Raw genomic sequence first — 15,244 nt, 5'->3', positions numbered from 1 at the left:
CAGAGCTTTGCCTGTCAGCTCTGGGAAAGCAAAGCTTTCCCCCTTCCTTTCCTCTGCTTGGGGCTCAGCAGAGAAGTCAGAAAAGGCCACTGCTGCCCAAACTTGGAGAGCTTCCCGCCTTGCTTTCCTTCATTCAAGATCCCTTTGGCTGTTTGTTGGCAAGAGTTGGGGGAAGGGGCTGGCCTTCTGACAGGAATTCAGCACAAAAGGCCTAGAAGGGCCTAGCAGGAGCAGGGCCACACCAGCTGAGAAGGTTCATCATGTTCCTTTTGATGCCACCAGCACCTGCCCCAGGGCCACTTAGAGTAGGGAAAGGCCAGGCAAGGCAGCACAGAGTGGGTTAAAAGGTTCAATTTATTAGTGGTATCACTGCACACAATGCCTATCACCAAGTGGATTTTGCACAGACCTGTCTCCCAGTAGACAGGAAGCCTCCTTCCCACCCAGAGGTGCTCTTCTCCTGCCCTGGACCTAAGATGTTACAGAGAAACGGGCTGTGCCCCTTCCCTGCCCTCCCACCTGCCTTCTCTGGGCTTCCTCTTGAAAGACGGATTGCCCTTCAGAAACACCTGCAGCTCCTTAGCCCCTTGGCTCCAGTTATGCCCAGACGCTGCCCCCCCGCCCCCCAGAAATAGGTTGGAGGGAGAGAGAAGCAGGGGGTCAGCTACAGGTTTGATCGTATTTATTCTTCGCCCTGGTCGCCCTGGCCTCAGCTGAGATTGGGGTTTGATGCTGGGGGATATTTCCTCATGTTGACCTTCTTGACTGGTGAGGTCTTCATCCTGGGCTTCGTGGCCTGGACCCCGTTCTTCTCTCTCTTCCTGGGTGATAAAGACTCCACAATATCCTTACTGGAGGGTTCCTCCCGCCCAGGGTCATTGTAACTGTCCAGATCTCGCCAGCTGTCTGGGCTGGACTCTGACATCCTGGCCAACTCTCTTGGGCTTAACGATTGGCTTAAGTCTGGAGGTGATTCTGATTTAACTGGGCTTTTCTTCTTAGTCAACTTGCCCTTCTTGACTTTTTTCTTCACCTTTGCTTTTTCATCCGTCTCCTCCTCCTTGTCTTTCTCTTTTCCCTTTTTCTTCTTTATCTTCTTGATCATCTTATTGCCCTGGGACTTCCCTGTGGGGCTTTCGGAACGCCAGATGGTGATGGGAGTTGCTAAGTCAGGGGTACCTGTGACCATGCCCATACCTGTGTTGGTGAGGAGGGCAGGGGGCCCCACCTGGGTCGGGATGGGAGGCTTGCTTTCTTCCTCCTCCTCCTCCTCCTCCTCCTCCTCCTCCTCCTTCTCTTCCTCTTCTTGGTTTAGGTCATCTGCCCCACACTCACGGTGGATGGGATGGTGGATCACTGCCACAGAGAGAGGCCTGTAGCTTTTGTACCCGGGGGAGAGGAGAACAGGGAAAGATGGTTGACGGAGTGTGGGGGCCAGTGACCCCCATCGGCCCGCCGGCACTCACCAGCCACACCAGAACCGCTCCACACACTCTCCCTCTGGGATGAGCTCAAAGCATGGGCACTGGATGATGTTGAAACAGGCCGAGTCCACATCTTGGGAGCAGGTTAGGCCCACATCTCCGGAACTGCTATATGTCTTCTCTGAGCAGTCCTTCAGCCTGCCACACAGGGGACTCAGGCTGGCTCCCCTGCCTCCACGACTCCCCAGGGGCCCAGAGCAAGAAGCCTGAGGGACAGCAGGCTTGCACTGGGTTCAGCCCAGTCTGCCAAAAGACCTCCCCGTGGCTCCTGGAACACAAGCCAGGTTTACAGAAGCTGGGGCCGGGCTGGCAGCACCAGCTCAGAGCTGAAGCAGGGAACCACAGTGAAAATTTTGGATCTGGCTCTACCCAGGAGTCTCTCCTGGGCTGTGGGTCTCCCAAGGAGGAGGGCCCTTACCTAGAATCACAGTCACAGTGGCTGATACAGTGCAGGTGCACGTCGTGGTGGCCATAGTCAGAGGTGAAGGGATGGATGATGTGCCCGGTGCACTTTCTGTGTTTCCAGCAGCACCTGTCAGTGTCCTTGAATTCACCTGACAGGGTAGGAGTCTGGGGTAAGAGTGGGTCGTACTGCGCAGCAGCAGCAACATACCTGGATCTCCCTTCCCACAGCTCAATACAAAGGCTTCACCAGGTTCACCCGCTGCCACCATCGTCCCTCCCTCCCCCAGAGCTGTTTCTTTTTTTTTTCTTTCTTTTTTTTTTGGCCGCACCATGCAGCTTGTGGGATCTCAGTTCCCCCAACAAGGGATTGAACCTGGGCCCCGACAGTGAAAGTGCCAAGTCCTAACCATTGGACCGCCAGGATTCCCCCCACAGCTGCTTCTACTGCTGAGTAGTAACAACTCAGCCCAGCGCTCTCCTCTCCCCAGTCCACTGCGTGTGACTCTGCCTGCCCCTCGCAGACTCCCAGGACAGTGTCTCACCAAGTCCCCCTTGCTGTCCTGTGACACCTGCCTCTTCCCCTCCCCTGCCTTCTGTGGGAGCCTACCTTCCTTCCCAGGGCCCTCTGCTGACTCCTGCCTGCCCCTCACCCCGTGCTCGGAGTTGTCAGCTACCCCACTGCACAGAGTACCTGGGTAAGGGAGGGCCCTCTTGCCATGGCAGACGGGAGCACCACTTCAGAGTCCCCAGCAGTTAAACCTGGCAGCAGCAGCATCCTCAGTTCCTACGCCTGCCCCACACAGGCCCAGGAGGCCAGTGTCCGACCGCTCACAGCCTCTGAAGCCACTCCATCCCCAGGGCCTGCTGCAGCATGACAGCTCAAGCCTGGAGGGGAGCTAGGCCTGAGCCTCCAGTGCGTCATGTTCCTTGGCTGCTCCCGCTGACTCTTCCCTTTCCCTCCTTCTCTCTTCTCCCTCTGACACCTTTCTCACTCTCACTTCTCTCCCCTTTCCCAAGCTCACTCTTGTTTCTTTCCCTTCTCTTTACTCATCAAGTTCCCATTCCCCATCCATTCTCTCTCCCCAGTCTTAGAGCCACAGACTCAAACAGTCCACCCCTTGTAGGCGACACAGATACCGTGTCCCAGGGCACAGGGGAGAAGCTGCTGGGGAGAGGCCTGGGGATTAGGGGAAAGGCCTGAAGAAAGGTTCCTACCTCTTCTGCTCAGCTGAATGCAAGCCCTGTGCACACACTGGTGTCTCCCAGCCTCCACCCTCACTGCCTCACCTCTGACCCTGCCTAAGGCCCCAGTCTACCAATGGCTCTCCCCTTGGGCCACCATCTAAAACAAGCCCAGGAAGTGATTCCCTGTGCCGAGAGGACAAGGCACCTTCCTGGAGGTTCCCCCTGAACTCCAGCTCCGCCCGCTCCCAGAGGAGGAAGGGGGCTCTGGAGAAAGGGGGCGGGCACTCCCAAGTTCCAGGCCAGCCCAGCTTGGGGTGCTATGGCTGGCTAACTCCCTCCAAACAGGCCAGGAGGACTGTGCCTTTATCCAGCCACTACAAGGGGTGGAACTGGGGCAAGACCTCATACTGGCCACCAGCTAGTAGCTAATCAGGCTGGGGGTGTGTTACTCCAAGTGGCCTTAAAGTTCTTGAGAGATGAGACAGCAGCTTGGTCTGAGCCTTCCCTACATTCTTCCTCCCCTTCCCTCCCCCGCCACCAGGCTCTGGGGGGCCTGGGTCCCCCATACACCCCAGATCCACTTAGTGGCCTCCCTTTCTGCTTCCTTTCCTCCCATGCCCTTTCTCCATCTCAGGGAAATAAGAGGCAGGGGGAGTAAGAGTCCTGCACCACCACCTCGGGCTTTCTCCAGCACGGCTGAACTGGAGCAAAGGGCAGCAGGGTGGCAACTGCTCTGAACTTGTAGTCAGGCCTGGGTCCAAGTCTAGCTGGGTGACCTAGGGCAAGTTACTTTACTTCTCTGAGCCTTCATTTCCTTATTCACAAAATGGGGATGACGGTAATACCTATTTTGCAGGGTTGTTGGGAGGACTCAGTTTACATGTGTCAAAGATATTGGTGCACCATACATAAAGTGCCATACAAAGGAAAGGGGTGATTGTGGCTTCCAGGAAGGGGTGGCCCTCTCTGTCTGGCACAAGGAGGGGTCTCAGGGTAGGGCAGCTGGGTGACCCCTTCAGGACCAAACACTTCCCTCCCTCCTGCCTACCACCAGGTGAGGGGTGGTGGGGACCCCTGGGGCCAGAGATCCCCCAGACAGACCCACCTTCAGAGGAGAAGGTAGATGCGTCAGTGCTGGACGCTACACCAGCCAGCAGATGTCCTCTCTCCCAGCTGGGTAACCTGTTTATATCTGAGAGAGTACAGAGAGGTAACAGCAGCCCCCCTCCCCATACCATTCATTCAAAAAACATTTCCTGAGAAGCTCCAGGTGCAGTCCCCAGAAGATGCAGAGATTAAAAGAACGACACAACAGTCCCTGCTGTCAAGGGGCTGGGGGAGGGCATGAGGAGGGGAGAGGCAGGAGAGGTCTGTGGAACAGTGCATGACAGTAGTGTGCGGCAGACACTGATAGGGAGGGAAATGGTGGGGACAAAGGCCTGTGGGAGGACAGAACAAGGACACCTACTGAGATGGGGATGGGGTGACCTTCTTGGAAGAAGCATAATAGGAGCTGAATCTGGAGTCATGAATAGGAGTGAGCCAGAGTCTAGGCAAGAAGGGACGGTTCCAGGAATTGTCCCAGGGTGTTCCCAAAGACAACTCCAACCGGCAGCAGCTCCATCAGCAACCACAGGGTAGACTCTGCCGCTTCCTTTTTCTGCCACTTAGCTTTGTCCTTTGGGGTACTGGAGCTGAATCCTGCTTAAGGAAGGTAGCTGACTGCTTGGGGACTTCAGCTGGGCTTTCAGTGGCACTCGGTCATCCTTCTACTGGTCCCTGGTGAGCTCCTTCTGTTTTCCACAGCACAGGAAGTACTCAAAATTAATGGAATGAATGAATGAAACTCCAAGCACTTTCCTGGAAACTCCTACCCTGCTTCTGTTCCTCTCAGCACAAAATTTCACCAGCATTATCTATGGCTGTCCCCACCCTCATCAACTTCCAGCCTGGGGAAGTGGCCCTCCTTCCTCCTGCCCAAGCACCTGAACTCTAGGTCCCAGCCAGAATTCTCGCCTTCTGCCTCTTTAGTGTTCGGGGTTTTTTTCCTCCCTACAGGTTATGAACATCTTCAAACAAAACACTCTATGAACTCTGTTTCTCACTCTGCCACTGCATATCCCACCCCTCTTCCTTTTCAATCGAAGTTTATTCACTCCCTCATTTAACGGATGTATTAGCTTTACTAGGCACCAGTGAAGGAAGCCTAGTCCCTACTTTAGTGAGCTCAGAGTCTCTACCTCTCTCTTCTACTCCAGCCACCTACAGCATGGCAGCCATCCCAGCCCCTCTAGCAGAATAGCCCAGGCAAAGGCCACCAGTGATCTAATAGCCAAACCCAGTGGCCTTCTTTTAGTCTCATCTCATTTGACCCTGTTGACCAATCTCTTTCTTCTGCAAACTGTTCCTTTGGCTCCCATGACAGACGCCTCTCATCTCTCTTCCTTCCCAGCTTTTTAGTTCTTTCCTAACTCCTTTGCTGTCCCCTGTTTCTCTGCTGTACCCCTTAAATTGGTGATTACCAAGGTTCTGTCTTTGGTCTCCTTCTCAGAAGAAGCTACAGGCTTGTCTTGGATGTTATCCACTTCCATGGTTTCAACATCCACTAATAAAATGACATAAATCTGGGTCTCCAATTCAGACTGCTTTCCTGAGCATGTAGCCAATGTCCTCTTGGACATTCCCAAAACATCAAACCAGCATGTCCCATATGAACCCACCATCTTCTCCCTACCCTTCATGAACCACCTCCTCTTGTATCTTCCATTTCAGAGAGCAACAGACACCTCAGCTAGAAATCTAGGGATCATTCCTTCCCTCACTTCTCACCAACCTGATGACCAAGTCTTGCCATGCCTACCTGCCCCCATATCTGCCTCTGTCTTGGTTTAGACCTTCATTATCTCTGACCAAGACAGCTGGAGTAACCTTCTGCCTGGCCTCCTTGACTTCTGTCTCACTACCCATATCCAGCCCTCACAATGCAGCCAAACCGGTTCAGCACATTCCTCCTCTTTAATAGCATTCCACTGCCTTCAGGATGAGGTAAGAACTCCTTATCAGGACAGAACTGGTCCCCAGGACCCAGGCCCTTGTTCTTCAGTTATAAGTTCCTCTTGTCCATCCATCCCTCTTCCCACCCCTCCCTTTTCCATTCCTTCTCTCCTGCCTCCCACTCCCCAGGAACACCTGCTCATCTTGGAAAGAACAATGCTATCCAAGTAGAATGGGTCACACTTCTCTTTTGCCCCTTTACCCTACGCCAATGTACTTCATGTGTTTATAGCAACTTGAGAAAAAGGCCTATATTTAATCCACCTCTGTATCTATAGATCCTGGAACATGGAAAGTGCTCAGTAAATGTTGGTTGATTGAATGAACACATGAGTAGAAGAGAATAAAGCCCCTATTGGAGCCACAAAGAAGCTATGGCATTGGAGATTCTGCTCAGGGTTCAAACCTGGGGACTTTTCTAGGGAAGGAGAATTGACCTTGGATGAGCATCTTCCTAATATCAGGCACTGTGCTGGGCTTTATTTCGGGGCGGGGGGGGTGCTTTTAAAATATGCCTTTGATTTTAAATCCTCACCAAAGCCCATTTTATGGGTGGGGACAGAGACTTACAGTAAGTAACCTGTCCAAAGACACAAGTTAACAGATGACAGAGGTAGGATTCAAATCCTGTTTTCCTGGCTCCATAGTCTATGCTCTTTCAGCCTGTCTACTTATGGTCCTATCCAAAACCTGCCCTGCCAGCTATCACTTACCATTACGCCGGCTTTTCAACTCTAATATAGCCAATTCCTCACTCTCTGGTTTTACTCAGTCCTGACTCCACAGCCTCCCATATCCAGCCTGGACCCTAAGGTCAGGCCAGAGGAGTGCGAGCCAGAGTCAGGATTCAAACTCTGCTTGCTCTCTCCAGTCACCATGGAAGAGGCTTATATGCAGGGTCCACTGACTAACTCCCCTGACACCCCCAAGAAGCCCTGACAATTACAGTTCTGCCAAGGGGAGGGATTTAATAACTCTCCTCAGATCTTCAGTCGGAGTTTCCGACTGAAGCAGAGTCCAGAGCTCCTCAGCAGAAGTGATTGAAGTTGGACACAGGGGCGACTTCATAATGAATGAGAGTGATAGCTTAAAAGGAAGAGGGAGGCTTGTGGTCTCTTTCTCAGTAGGGCATTATTCTGGGCGCAGGGGCCTAACTCAAAACTCACAGGTGATGCTCATTTGTACAGAATCCTCCCAGTCTGGAGAGCTGAGGCGCTCCCCCCGACCTTGCGGCACAAGGGGTAGGGTTTCAGGTGGGGTACCCGGGCAGCAGAACTGGGGAAGGAGGGAGAGAGGGAGGAAGGAAGGGAGTAACCAAGGAAGGGAAGGAGGAAAGAGGACGGAGCAAGGCAGGGCAGCTCCCGTTTCCTTGGAAATGCCTCCCTGGCCCCGCCCACATCTGGAGGCGATTGTGATGTCACCTGTGGAACTTCCAGCCTTTTTCCTGCCCCAGAGTCAATGAAACCTCCCGCCCCAGCCCCGGCGACTAGTTGGCCGCTGGACCATGGGCTCCAGCCAAGCCCCGCACTTCTTGGGCAGCGGCTTGGGCCCCCGGTGCGGCACAGCAATGCCTTCCAGCCTTACAACCAGAGGCCTCAGCTCTGGCTTCAACCGGACCACCCCAACTGAACGCGCAGGCGGTTCTCTAGGTCCTCAGAACCCCAGTCCTCAATCATTGGTCCATGTCTCGACGTGAGCCCACCCCCAGATCCTAACTCCGCCCCAGCCAGTCCTTGACCCCGCCTCCTTCGTCGGGCTCTCTCAGGTTCCACATCCACCTTGGGTTCTCAAGCCAGCCCCCATGCCACGCCCCCAGCTGGAAGCCCTCCCCTAATCTGCTGCCACGTCCCCTCCTTACCGGTGCTGCTGTCGTCCCATCAGGTGGCATCGTCCTCAGTTTTTTCCTTAGTCCACCTTTCAGTCCTCAGTGTCGTCCTAACCGACATATCTCTCAGCCTAGTTCTTCGTCTCTACAAGACTCTTCCTCGCAGAAGTCCAACCCTGAACCTCAGCTTGGCCGAGTCCAACGTAAACCCCAATCTCAGCTTCGCCCCAGTCCAGCCCTTAACTCCGCCTCGTGCTTGCCCAGTCTCCCGCCTCCCTCCGCTCTAGGCTGCGTTGTCTTAGCCCAAGTCTGAGCTTCCGCTGCGCTCTTCATCCGGGTCCTCCCAGTTCATTCCGGGCCTCTCCCTCTTTGTTCCACTTTAACCTTAGCACCTCCCCGTTATCTCAGGTCTAAACTTTAGCTCGGCCGCTGAGGCCCAGCCCTCAATCCCATCCCTAGTTCCTCTCCAGATCTGCTCCAGGTTTAGTCCTACCCCCAGACCCTAGCCCCGCCCCTAACCCCGTTCTTAGCCCCGCCCCAGCCATTCTCGCAAACTCCGGGCCCCTCCCAATCCTTCGGAACCCAGCAGCTGCCCTTAGCCCCGCCCCCAATCTACACTCGGGCCCCTGCCCGCTTGCCTAGGGAGCTACTCCCACTAAACTCCAACCAGCCATCCTGGCTCTTCCAAGGTCCCTCCTTCCCTGGCGGGAGGCCGGGCTCGCTCTCGCTCTCTCCCCGTCCGCAGGCCCCTCCACTGGAGCCCAGCTAATGAAGACGTGATGTCGGCTCGCAGCCCCCCCCGTGCGGCGCCCACCCACGGCGCCCCCTCCTAGCCCCCATGGGGCACCCTGTATTGAGACAATACTGCCCAATATAGACGTCAACATAGAGCCAAAGAATCGTGGTCACTCTTCCCCCAAATATTTAGTATAATAGTTAAGGTTTTTGAGCTCTTCCTGTGCGTTAGTGCTTTATTTCACTCTTGCAACCTCATGTCGTATCTCCATAGGCTTGCCCCATGCGGGGAGCAGGGCAAGCTGCACGCATAGTCACCTACTACACACGCCCCTCACAGCGCACAGCCCTCTCACCCTTAAGTATAGTATACACACTGCACATGCATGTATCACACTCATAGCGCAGGTAAAAAAATCTACTCACCACACACGGACCAATGCAACACGCACACATGCACACGCCCCTCACATACACCACCCAGAACACAGACCCATACTCCTGCTGCCCACACTTCACACAACACAAACACTCCACAGTACTATGGTGCAGGACACACACACACACACACACACACACACACACATATACACTCTGTGTAAGGCAAGAGTTGGGGATCACAGTCCTGTAAGGGAACAGAGATGGAAAAACAATTCCAGGAGAGTATGAAAAAAGTGTTACAGCCACATCACTAACTTTCCACACATCACACCTCTCAATTTCTCTTGGTACCAGGCTCCAAAGCCAGGATATGCCTCAAAGGATGGAGAGAAGGGAAAAGGATGTTGCTTAAACTTTGTTTTCTCCAGAGCCATCAAGGGCCTCTCCTGTTGCTGCTCTGCATGATCTCAACCTCCACCTTCCTCAAGACCCAGCAGCTGGAGTGCAGGATCACCACCCAGACCCACTGTAGCTTTAGAGAACTCTAAGAACAGCAGGGAGGACTTCCCTGATGGCGCAGTGGTTCAGAATCCGCCTGCTAATGCAAGGGACACAGGTTCGAGCCCTAGTCTGGGAAGATCCCACATGCCGCAGAGCAACTAAGCCCGTGTGCCACAACTACTGAGCCTGCGCTCTAGAGCCCGTGAGCCATAACTACTGAGCCCATGTGCCACAACTACTGAAGCCCACGTGCCTAGAGCCCATGCTCCACAACAAGAGAAGCCCCGCTCACCGCAACTGGAGAAAGCCCGTGTGCAGCAACAAAGACACACACAGCCAAAAATAAAAATAAATAAAAGTTTTAAAAAATAAATAAGAACAGCAGGGGAGGGGAAGCCAGGAGAAGGGGGAGAGTGCAGAAAAGTCAACTCTTCCAGAATAGAGTAGTGGGTAAGAATGGAAGCAAAAGATCGGGATTGACATATATACACTACTATGTACAAAACAGATAACTAATGAGAACCTACTGTATAGCACAGAGAACTCTACTCAAGTGCTCTGTGGTGACCTAAATGGGAAGGAAATCCAAAACAGAGGGGATATATGTATATGTATGGCTGATTCACTTTGCTGTATAGCAGAAACTGACACAGCAGTGTAAAGCAACTATACTCCAATTTAAATTAAAAAAAAAAAATGGAAGCAAAGAAATATCTGCTGACTGGGAACGAGGATCTGTGTTCTAATCTTGACCCTCCATGACCTCCCAGGATGACACCAGGCCACATGTGTCCCTCCATTGTTGGCCCAGATATCTGAGACACTTCTAGCCAATCTCTGGCTTTCTGGATGCCAACAGTGAGCCAGGTTCTCGGTCACTCTTCATCCAAACTGTTATAATAGTTAAGGTTTTTGAGCTCTTCCTGTGTATGTTAGTGATTTATCTTATTTCATCCATGAAACCTCATTTTACAGATGAGGCAACTGGGAGTTCCCTGGTGGCCTGGTGGTTAGGATTCTAGGCTTTCACTGCCATCGCTCAGGGATGGTCAGGGAACTGAAATCCCATAAGCTGCATGGCATGCCCCCCCGAAAATAATAATAGAGATGAAGAAACTAAGTCACAGAGGATAAGTGATTTGTCTGAGTGTCCCAGGATGGACAGCAAGGATTCAAATGCAGATCCTCCTGACTTGGAGCACGTGTTTTTTTTTTGAAGAGGGAAAAATGTATGTCTTTTTTTTTTTGGCTGCATTGGGTCTTAGTTGCAGCACGCGGGATCTTCGTTGAGGCATGCGGGATCTTTTGTTCTGGCACGCGGGCTTCTCTCTGGTTGTGGTGTGCAGGTTTTTCTCTAGTTGTGGCTCTCAGGCTCCAGGGCCTGTGGGCTCGGTAGTTTGTGGCACGCGGGCTCTAGTTGAGTCGCGTGAGCCCAGTAGTTGTGGCGCGCGGGCTTAGTTGCCCCACAACATGTGGGATCTTAGTTCCCTGACCAGGGATCGAACCCGCGTCCCCTGCATTGTAAGGTGGATTCTTTACCACTGGACCACCAGGGAAGTCCCCGTATGTCTTATTTTTTATCCAATTTAGTTTTTTAATTGTTTTAAAATATAAGAATATGCTACTGATAATTTTGTTAACTAATATAGTTAGATGTTATCAGATAGCACATCTTCTGAGTAAGAGCCCTGCCTTTACCTTCCTGGGCCTTCTGGTCAACCCAAAAAGCACCCAAAACTCATTCACTTCTCACTGTGTTCCCCTCAGAGAAGTATTTTTTAAAGGACAGGCAGGAGGAAGGTGAAAAAAAATAAAAATATTATCCAATGGTGGACTTGGGTATAAGCACAAAGTAGCAGGAGACATTTGGGGGGAAGGAACCGAAGGAAAAGAGCTCTCAAAGATCTCAAAAATTATTCAGATGTCATCCAGTAAGGGTTCGGTGCATCCCCCAAACGTGGTCCCTGAGCTCCTAGCCTGCCTGAGGCCTGCCCAGAGGCCAGGAATGGCCAGAATCCCAGAAGGCTCCAGTCCCAAGATCACCATACAGCCCTGCCCATTCCACATCCCTGATCCCCAACAAAGGACTCCAGCACCTAACCTGCTAATAACAGATATTTTAATGCATAAGGCATAGTGTGAGGCTGGGACCATTAAGCATCCTCAAACCCAGAGGGCCCAGCAGGCTGAGTAAGAGCAGCAGGGCCCACCCACCTCCCTACCACTGGGCAACCTGGAGGACCCTGGAGGAGAGGGGCATCCAGTTTTTGGCACGGTGCCTGGGAGCAGGAAGTGACTAGCATGGTCCCAGCTACACCTCTGGGGATACTGCCACCAAGGGCAGCTCTTTGGTCTGGAAAAACAGTCAGTGCAAATGTCCAGGGGTTGAGCTCTGGGGGAGTAAAGGTGGCACACTGCCCCAGGGCTGGGCAGTCTCTGGACAGTACCCTCACCCGTCACGGGCAACACATGGGCTTCTTCTTGCTGGCAGTTAGGTAGAGGTTGCTGTCATCACTGTTGATGCCTGAAGAAGGGTGAGAAACATGTGAAGCAGGGATTGGAGGGTCCCTGTGCCCTCTGCCACCCTCATCCAGGCGGGCACTCACGGATAACATCCCCAATACGCCGGGACCCCGATTTCTCCAGCTCAGCCAGCACGTTGGCCTCAAAGGTCAGTGCCGTCACACGAAAGAAGAATTCCCGGACATTTTCACCTGACACAGGGAGCAGTTTCAGGCCTGGGGTCAATGAGCACAGCTGGAGTGTAGGAGTGAGAGGCAAGGTAGGCAGGAATGCCACAGCAGAAGGCGGGACGCCTCTGACTCACCAGTGAGAGATGAGACTGCCCAGTACTCGGCCTTCATCTCTTGGGCCACCTTGAGTGCATCTTTCTCCATTAGCATATACTGAGCAGGAGTCTGAGGGAAAGCCAGAGTCAGATGCTGGGGGTGGGGTTTCCCTTGTCAAGGTGGGAACTCCCCCCACTGGCACACTCACACTCAGGTCCTTCTTGGAACCCACGAGGAAGAGAAGCACACTGGAAGGGTCATTCTCCTTGAGTGCATCAGCTAGCCACTGCCTGCCATAGACAGTGGACAGCAAGGGATGAGGGAGCTAGACAGGCTCCCCCCGCTGACACTTATATGCCCAGGGACCCTCTCTCTGGTCCTGGATACATTCTTCTCCTTCCCTTCCATGCTCCTGACCCCTCTCTTTTCTGAACCTTCTCTTCCCAGAGCCCCCATTATAGTTCAGCATGCGCACGTACTTGGTATGTTCCAGGGAGGCCACATCATTCAGGTTGAAAACGATGATGATGGCTGGAAGAGTGGAAGAAAACATGCAGATTGTTGGGGAAGACACTACTGGTTCATTTCCACAATCCCTCCAGCCCTAGACTAGAGGCCAGGTGCTCCCACCTACCTCACTTAACCGTGGCCCTTACCTTGAGCTCCTCGGTAGTAGGTCGATGCAATGCATTTGAACCTCTCCTGTCCAGCGGTGTCCCAGCTGGGAGGAAAGAGGGGGGAACACAGGTATGTGTGGGGCAGGGTGGTGCTGGTGGCTGCGGTGGGAGATAGGTGCTGGGAGAAGGAACGGCAGGAAGGAGTGGAGGAAGAACTCACAGCTGCAGACTGAAGGGGACGCCCAACACCTCAAATCGTTCCATCTCAAAGTCCACTCCGATGGTGGCCTTGTAGTTCTTATCAAAGGTGTCTTTGCAGAACCTGAGGGGGCACCAGATGCTCTGGTCCTGAGCCCAGCCCACCTGGCTAGACCTGGGCCCACTCTGCCCAGCCCAGACCAGCTCAGCTGCAGCACCCTCTTACCTATTAATGAGACAAGTCTTCCCCACTGACAGGTCCCCCACCACAATGACCTTGGAGATCTTAAATCTGCTGGACACAAGAGTGGGCAGGAAAAGTGAGCGCTAGCTCTTTCACTCAGAGGAGTCCCAATGCTCCCTAGTAGGTCCACAAAGGTAGCTGCACCCAGGCTGAGGTTACCATAGACACCAGGCCTGGACAGATATGCTGGGGAGGAGTGTTTTTGTTTTAGTATCAGAGAGACATGATTTTGAATTCCAGCTCTCACTTACTAGCTGTGTGACTTAGGACAAGTTTCTCAGCTTCTCTGAGCCTCAGTTTCAACCTTTGTTAAGTGGGGATTTAACATACATTTTACTGGGTTGTTGTGAAGGTTAAAATGAGATAAATGTCCTATATTCTGAGACATACACACACACACACAAACATACATTCTAACATCTCTGAAATCAGGATACATCTTAAAAGTGGTGGTGTTTTCCATTTAATAATAGACAATAATAGTATACAACACACTGCTTGGGCACACAGTAAATGCTCAATTACTGGTGGCAACTGTTAACAGTGTTACCTTTTTTTACCCACAATAGGACTCATCCCTCTAGGACTGCTCCCTACCCTGGAGCTCAAATAGATGGTGTGTGGGAAGCTGAGCTGGCGACCACGCCCTCATGTTGGACACCTTCTCTCTGTCAGGAATTAAACTGCCACCTTCCTACCCCACCCCATCTCTTAGGACTCGCCTCAACCTAGCTGGAAGAAACAGGAGCACACAGGGGCATGAAAAGCGGGAATAACCATATAGCTGGTAAAAGCTGAAACGAAGCCTCCAGATGTTGGCTCTGTACCCTTGCTTTGACTACAGGTTTCCTGGGACTTCCTTTCTTCGTTCCGGGTGTCTCTAACTCACCCCACGGTGCCTGTCCGGTGCTCCTGGCAGGCGCAGGTGACGCGGGGGTGGAAGTCTTTGTGCACGTGCAAAGCGGCCTCCTTCCTCAGGTACTGAGAGGGAGGGAAGAGAACGAGACTCACCCATTCCTGGCCCTCTTCCCGCAACCAAGCAGCCCGCGGCGGGGGATGGGGAGGAGACCACCCAGAAGCAGCAGGCCTAGCTGGGCGGCAGGGCTGGGCCCAAGCCTGTAACTGGTCTGGTGCCGCCTACTCCCCGCCCACACCCACCGCAGCCAGAAGCCCGACGTGGCCCTGGCGCCTACCTGGGGCAGCTCCGTCAGGACGCGGTCCCTCCGCACCGGCGCCAGAATGTTCATCTTGCCTGCGGCCTTGCGGGGCGCCCTGAGAAGGCGCGGAGGCCTGATCCGCCCCAGCGACCCGGGCCCGTGGAGACCCAACAATCACCCGCGACCGAGGGGTCCCGACTATAACTCGGGGCCACGGGGAGCCTACGGGAGCCCGTGGCCTCGGGGACGCTACAACCACCGCGGGCCACGGGGATGAGACAATCACCCGGGGCCGGGGCGAACCCACAATCACCCGGGCCCGGGGCGTCCCCAGGACGACTCGGGGGCGAGGAGACCCCTCGGCCGCCAAGTTGGGGCGTGGAGTCCCGTCTGGGGGGACCCGAGCCCGCGCTGACCCTACAATAACCCGGGGCCGGATAGTTCCTACAATAACTCGAGGCCGTGAAGACCCGACGACAACTCGGGGTTGAGGCGACCCTACCATAACAGAGAAGCCCGGGGGCGCGGAGCGGCCCCGCCACACGGGGTCAGTGTGGGCAGGGACGGCACAGCACGGCCGGTGGACTGCTGGAGGAGGGGGCGAGGGGCCCAGTGCGCTGCAGGGCCTCGCGTCCCACTCGGCTCTCCCTTCGCAAGCGCTGTAACTTG

At 53.8% G+C, this 15,244-nt stretch overlaps 2 protein-coding genes across 3 annotated transcripts; both read right to left on the bottom strand.

Moving 5' to 3' along the window:
* Window positions 1-580: 580 nt before the first annotated feature.
* PROCA1 (protein interacting with cyclin A1) lies at window positions 581-4,738 on the bottom strand. Its single transcript, XM_082679109.1, has 5 exons — window positions 4,543-4,738; window positions 4,180-4,266; window positions 1,903-2,038; window positions 1,467-1,622; window positions 581-1,379 (listed from the first exon to the last, which is right to left on the bottom strand). The coding sequence occupies exons 1-5, from the start codon at window positions 4,601-4,603 to the stop codon at window positions 710-712; spliced, it is 1,110 nt and encodes a 369-aa protein (XP_082535235.1). The 5' UTR covers window positions 4,604-4,738; the 3' UTR covers window positions 581-709.
* Window positions 4,739-11,839: 7,101 nt separating this feature from the next.
* Window positions 11,840-14,759, bottom strand: RAB34 (RAB34, member RAS oncogene family). 2 transcript variants are annotated; one of them, XM_082678975.1, is made up of 10 exons: window positions 14,612-14,759; window positions 14,308-14,399; window positions 13,401-13,469; window positions 13,197-13,298; window positions 13,016-13,080; window positions 12,839-12,890; window positions 12,568-12,649; window positions 12,398-12,488; window positions 12,177-12,284; window positions 11,840-12,094 (listed from the first exon to the last, which is right to left on the bottom strand). In XM_082678975.1, the coding sequence occupies exons 1-10, from the start codon at window positions 14,663-14,665 to the stop codon at window positions 12,027-12,029; spliced, it is 783 nt and encodes a 260-aa protein (XP_082535101.1). In that variant the 5' UTR covers window positions 14,666-14,759; the 3' UTR covers window positions 11,840-12,026. The 2 variants fall into 2 exon arrangements, with proteins under 2 accessions (XP_082535101.1, XP_082535102.1); XM_082678976.1 differs by having other exon boundaries at window positions 13,401-13,466.
* Window positions 14,760-15,244: the final 485 nt, after the last annotated feature.

Source organism: Grampus griseus (assembly GCF_964374135.1).
Source record: "Grampus griseus genome assembly, chromosome: 20".
Lineage (NCBI taxonomy): Eukaryota > Metazoa > Chordata > Mammalia > Artiodactyla > Delphinidae > Grampus > Grampus griseus.
The sequence above is the reverse complement of the archived record's forward strand: the minus strand, read 5'-3'. Positions and strand labels throughout refer to the sequence as shown.